Raw genomic sequence first — 6,000 nt, 5'->3', positions numbered from 1 at the left:
CCGTAAACACTCAGGTACGGAGGTAAACAGTATCGCTGTGCTGCTCACAAATACGTCATGATGAATGCACAAACACAAAGCAGAGCACGCCAAGCAGAACTAAACAACTAAATCATCACGTTTCGGAAGGCTGACTATGTTCAGAGTTGATCTGGGAAAGCTCAAAGGTCCACAGCAGAAGCATGGATGTGTGCAGCAGGTCTAAAGGAGGCTGTCCAGGTTCTTCTCTGAGCTCTCCTGGTCCTCAGGAGCAGCAGGCGGGCTGTAGTTGTCATGGTATTCCTGCAGGATGGTGACCACATCATGGTGGCCAAACTGCACAGCTTCATCCATCGGCGTGTTCCCCCATCTGAACATTGAAAACATTGATCGTTTTTGACAAACAGCTTCATCTGTAACAGGGGTGCCCAAATCTGGTCCTCAGGATCTGCAAATTTTAGATGTACCACTTGAATCTAATGAATGAATTTCCCCTTCTGCATGTCATCCGGCTCTGCAGAGGCCTGGTAACGAGTCAATTGTCTGATGCAGGAGAAGGGTTGCATCTTAAAGTTGCAGCACGGCAGACTTTGAGGACCAGACTTGGACACCAGATCTATAATCTCTTACTCTATCTTCAGCAGGACGTGTAGTTTCTAATAAATAGTTAACAGTTTTAAACCATACAGTTTCGTATTATGCAGCAGCTTAAGATTTACTAGAATAATTTTAGCTCATGCAACAAGTGATCGCCTGCCATCTTAGGTTTGTTTGTATTAGGTGTGATCAGGAGAGAATGTACTGCACCTGCAGAGGTGGGACTGGCTTAACTTATAAAACCTCCTTTTGCCAGACTCACTCCCTGTTTTTTCCTCTGGCTGGGCAGCATTTCTCTCCCCATCACAGTAATTGTGATTAGTCAAGTTTTGGGTTGCATTTTTGTACAACATTGCACACACGGTCACACAACCATTCACAGCATTTCACTACTGATATTTTACACACTCAGACCCCATTATGAGTTTATTTTTTATTGTTTTGTAAATAAAGTGAATGGGCATAACTCCTCCTATATTTGACTCCCTCTTTTGTTACCACTGTGAGCCAAGTTGGTAATAAGTGGGGGCTCATCCGGGATCTGAACCTGGGACTTCTCGCCTCTCCTAACAAACATCATTCTCTAAGGAAGAAGTTGGAATTTCCCTCTCTGGTGTCCCTGGCAGGGAGCGGCCATTTTAAATGTTTATGTGCAATCCCAGAACATTCCCGCTCTCACCATACGTTTAATTTATTCTCACTGATGCAGATACTTTTTCCTCTTTCAGGAAATTCACACAGTTGTACAGCATGCTTTTATATTTCTGGTGCTGGGATGATATTAAATACAGTTTTCAATTATTAATTCTGGAAAGAAAAATGTATAAAATCATAATAAATATAATGAGTAAAATGAAAGCAATTTTAAAATACATCTTTTGAATGATACAATAATTAGGAGTGGGACTTTAATGAGTTAAATAAGATTACAGAAAAATAAACACATGTAATCATGTTTGTCGGTGCACAATTTCCTGGTACATCGATTACACTGATGCACACGGTACTTCCGATGCTAACTTAGCAACTTTGGTATTATATTTAGCCATTTTTCATCATGTTATGAGTCTATTTAAAGAAAAAACAACTATCAACCAGTCCAGTGATTTATTTGGTGATATTGGAGACAATCACATGTAGTTTACGCTCCGTTAGCAGCAGCTGAAGTCGCCACTCACTGACCCTGTCCCAGATTACTGTCAGATATTAATGTCTATGAAAGAAGAGTGTGAATGAATTAATTTCCAAGTTAAAAGTACTGTAAAATGTTATAGACATGATGAGAGAACAGCTGGAGCTGCTAAAGTATCTAAAATGACACTTTAACTTTGGGTCTGTTCAGTTCAGGGATGTTTTCTGTTTCTTTTTTTTTACTGTTTTAAAATTAAATGCATTTTTCCAGACATCAATAGATCCAGACTTTACAATATTAATTTTTGGGAAAAATATTGTTATGTGATTAAAATGTGATTAGTTAAGATTAATTAATTAGAAAGCCTGTGATTAGATCCTTTTTTTCTTATCAAGTCCCAGCTGTAATAATAATAATAATAATAATAATAATAATAATAATAACAATGACAATAATATTAATTAGAAGAATCATAATTATAATATTAATCAAACTAATAAAAGAATATTAACTTTTGTTAAACTGAATATAATAAAATATAACTGATTGTGCTGTTATTTTTGTGTAACAGCGTCAGATCTGATTGGTCATCTTGTCTCTCAGGTCTGTGATGATGGTGTGTCTCCGTCTCCTCCATCACCAGCGACGCCACAGGCCTGTTAGACCCGGCCAGACGAAGAGTTTTTTCGTTTAACCAGGGAGGTGTGAGTCCAGGCTGGTCTGGTTTTGGTTGGATTTAACGCTTGTTGGTTTTAGGGGAGACCCCTGACCTGACACTCATTACTGGGCGGGTTTCAGGCTTTTTTGGGGGGGGCTCAGAGCTCTCGTCTCTCCTTGTTTTGGTTTGTGAGTTTGTATTTTGGTGGATTAAATGTATATTGAGTTGCGTCTTGGCTCTCAGGTTTTCATTGTGTTGGTATCATAGCATAATTCCCCAAATATCTGTCTAACTTCTCTCCTACTGCTGGCTGAACGTACATCATATGTGTAAAATCCAGTGGTGGGGGGCACTGGTCCTGGAGGGCCGCAGTCCTGCACGTTTTCCATGCATCAGACACACCTGATTAAAATCAAATGCTTTTAACAGCTAACCAAGCTGTGCAGGTGAGTCGTTTAGCTGAACCAGGTGTGTAGGGACACATGGAAAACTTGCAGGACGAGGGCCGACGTTCCCCACCGCTGGTCTAAACCTTCAAATATGACCCACTGCGCCAATCGAGGACTGGAGTTTTGGACCCCTGCCTGACTGGTGAAGCTGCTTGAGGGCATGTGATCACCTGGACTCACCTGTCTCTGGGAACTGGGTTCACCCTGCAAGCCTCCAGCAGGAAGCGAACGACCTCCGTGTGTCCTGAAAGCAGAGCGTATTATTAATACGACAGCGTTGTGGGCTGACAGCATCAGGATGAACAGCATGGTTCCACTTTTACCTTCAGCTGCTGCCACATGGAGGGCTGTCCGGGAGTCATAGTCCCTCTGCTCCATGTCCATGGATGACAGCGCAAACCTACACACACACAGAACATGTGCTGCTAACATTGTGTGTATAGAAAATAAACTAGCATAAAGTTTTGTGCTAAAGGCTAAACCTAATTTCTTATTTGTTCCCAGGGACTTAGAGTTTCTGTTAAAGTGGTTTTAAGCTTTCTCAGTGTCTCTGAAAGTTTTCTTTTCAGACATTTTCTGCCTGTTCTCTAATTCTGAGTCCTAATTCTTGTACCTGACCACTTTCTGAGGGATTTATTATTGGTATTATGTTGAAGAATAAAGTTGCTTAAACAAAATATTGACTTTCAAGCTCATTAGAATGATGCAAACTATGTTTTTGCACAATATTCTCTATCTCCATTTATGTTTGCACGTTTCACCGAACCACTGAATCTTTCTTTTCTCTGGACAATGTTCGCGTGAGGAAATCTAGGGCTGCTTTCCACGCATGACCTGAAGCCCTGAAATGTTGCAGACATTCAAGGGGCACCTCTAGAGCGCTAGAAGCGTTTGCATGTGAGAACCCAGATGATGACATACTGACCAGCTTGAGTGGAGTTTAAAGAAGAGGAATATTTCTGTCCATTGGCTAAATCATCATCTGCTCCTGACACACAAAGATTTTCCAGTAACACTAAATATAAGTTCTGTTTTAATGAGCACCTGCAAGGTTTCTGACCATGGCAGACATCCTACTATTCCTGCTGGAAGTTTCCATCAGAAGATGCTACACTGTGCTCAGAAAGGGATGGACGTGGTCAGCAGCAGGACTCAGGTAGGCTGTGGAGGTTAAACCATGTCATGGTGGTACTAAGGGGTTTAAACCATCTTAATGTGGAGCTGATTTAAAGCTGGGGTAGGTAATGTTGGGAAGCTAGCAGGACGTGAAAGTGACGCCCTGTCTTGGCCCATCCCTCCATCTTGGCCCCTCCCCCTGTCCTGACTCCTCCCCCTCTTGTTCTGCTCCTTGCGTGATCCGAGGCTTTTTTATTTGCAGCTTTTTCCACCAACGATTTTCTCTTTCTCGGCTGTTTAGCAGGAGGAGCCAAATAAACCGAGCCGGGTCGGGAAATCCTTCCTGCATTTTCTCAGCCATGTTTGCCTTCCGAGTTTCTTCTTCACTACGCTGTATTTTCGTCCTAACACGCTGTTTATATGCAGGGTGTGGCTATCAGATATGTGCTGCTGGAGGGGGAGGAGGGGAGCCGGGAGAAGAAGCTACGAAATATAAGAAATGAACAACTCCATTTGGGTCGGAACGTTTGGATTGGTCAGAGTTTTTACAGATTTACAGTAAACTGAGGGGTCTAACTATATTTCTTATTGTTCATGATTACAGAATGTATAGACTACTATCAGGACGAGGAACCACTTCATCCAGAGTAAAATAAATGTGTCTGAGCAACATTACCTGCTATAGATTTAATCTGAGTTGCTGCAGCGTGATTGGTTGATTAGATTTGTGTTAAAAAGAAATGGAATAGGTGATGCTAATGTAGTAATAAAACATTGTCATGTAGGTCATAGCAGACCCTAACAGTGCAGTATGCACAAGTCATATCTGTAAGTGGAGAGGAGTAAGTGGAGCTGCAGTGTGTGAGAACTGAAAAAGTCCTGATATGGGACACATCTGGAAAGCAGCAGAAACTTATTTATACATCCTTTTCTCTGTGTAGAGCCAGATCCTCTGCCCGGCTTTCCCTCTTTACAGAAGCATGCATGCATCTTTACCATTTTGTAATAAATCTATGTTAAAGATCCGACCCGGGTCAATAGTCTCTTCTTGGGGTGACATCACGATTGTAGTCTGCTCTGCTTTCAACTTCCACCTAAGTATCGTATCCTTCTGAGTGGGAATTTAATCTATTTAGATTTTCAACACTAACAAAGTGATCCGCTTTAAAGAAACAGACTTTGAAATATTACAAGTGAAAAGGTCTTGAAAGGGTTATAAAAGAAATACATGTATGTTTTCAAGGATACACAGCAGATGTAGTTAAACCTCCAGCTTCCTTCAGGTTCCTCTTATTGTCACTCGAGGTCACTAAAGTGTCTAACTGCCTCATGCAGATAAGAGCTGAGAGGAGTGTGAGACTCCTCACACCTGTCTTCATGAAAAATACTTTATAAGTAAATGATGTGTGTTAAAAACACACATCTCTGCGTGAAGCCTGGATCAGTCGTTGATATAAATGTGTGAGCGTGATCTGTTCACCTCCTGAGGGCAGACACGTCTCCTGTGTAGGCAGCAAACAGCAGGTTGATGACAGATTTGGCCTGTGGACAGAGACAGAGACGGGACGTTGGCAGAGGGACGTCAGAGACAGCTTTCTTTCATGCAGCTCCAGAGGAGAGCTCACACTTACATTAAACTGTCAGAGAACAAACAGATTCATATTCATGCTGACGTTATTTACTCATCATAAAGGTTTGTCATGTGTTGGGAAGAGATTAAATCTCCGGCATGTTTCACACGGACTTCTCCGGATGGTCAGGGAGGGAAACTGGACAAGACTTTATAAAGGTGTGTGTGTGTGTGGGGGGGGGGGTGTCATATATTAATAGAGTAAATAATTGTGTTCCTGTCTTTAATACACACTTGTTGCACTTACATGGAGCAGTATGGATCCGATCAAAAGTCCAGTCAGAATGAAAGTCCATCATAAATAAATATATTAATTGATCCGATTGGATAATGATCGCATCAGCGGTTAAGAAAAACCACAGTTTTTACCAAAGAAAAAAAAAAAAGGTGTTATTTACATCCCGATCGATCATTTCTGTGGTGTATGTTGTTCCTGAGC

General features: G+C 41.5%; 1 protein-coding gene across 1 annotated transcript in view; it reads right to left on the bottom strand.

Moving 5' to 3' along the window:
* glsb (glutaminase b) overlaps positions 1-6,000 on the bottom strand; it is a 44,680-nt gene that overhangs the window by 275 nt on the left and 38,405 nt on the right. The window contains exons 15-18 of the mRNA XM_079254241.1: positions 5,412-5,473; positions 3,139-3,215; positions 2,996-3,059; positions 1-349 (exon numbers count right to left, since the gene is read on the bottom strand). The exon at positions 1-349 is cut by the window's left edge and continues 275 nt beyond it. Coding sequence (XP_079110367.1) covers positions 202-349; positions 2,996-3,059; positions 3,139-3,215; positions 5,412-5,473 — 351 coding nt within the window. The 3' untranslated portion in view covers positions 1-201. The remainder of the gene's footprint in view (positions 350-2,995; positions 3,060-3,138; positions 3,216-5,411; positions 5,474-6,000) is intronic.

The sequence above is a fragment of the Telmatherina bonti genome, assembly GCF_933228915.1.
Source record: "Telmatherina bonti genome assembly, chromosome: 15".
In the NCBI taxonomy this organism is placed as follows: domain Eukaryota; kingdom Metazoa; phylum Chordata; class Actinopteri; order Atheriniformes; family Telmatherinidae; genus Telmatherina; species Telmatherina bonti.
This window is presented reverse-complemented; position numbering and strand designations above follow the sequence as displayed.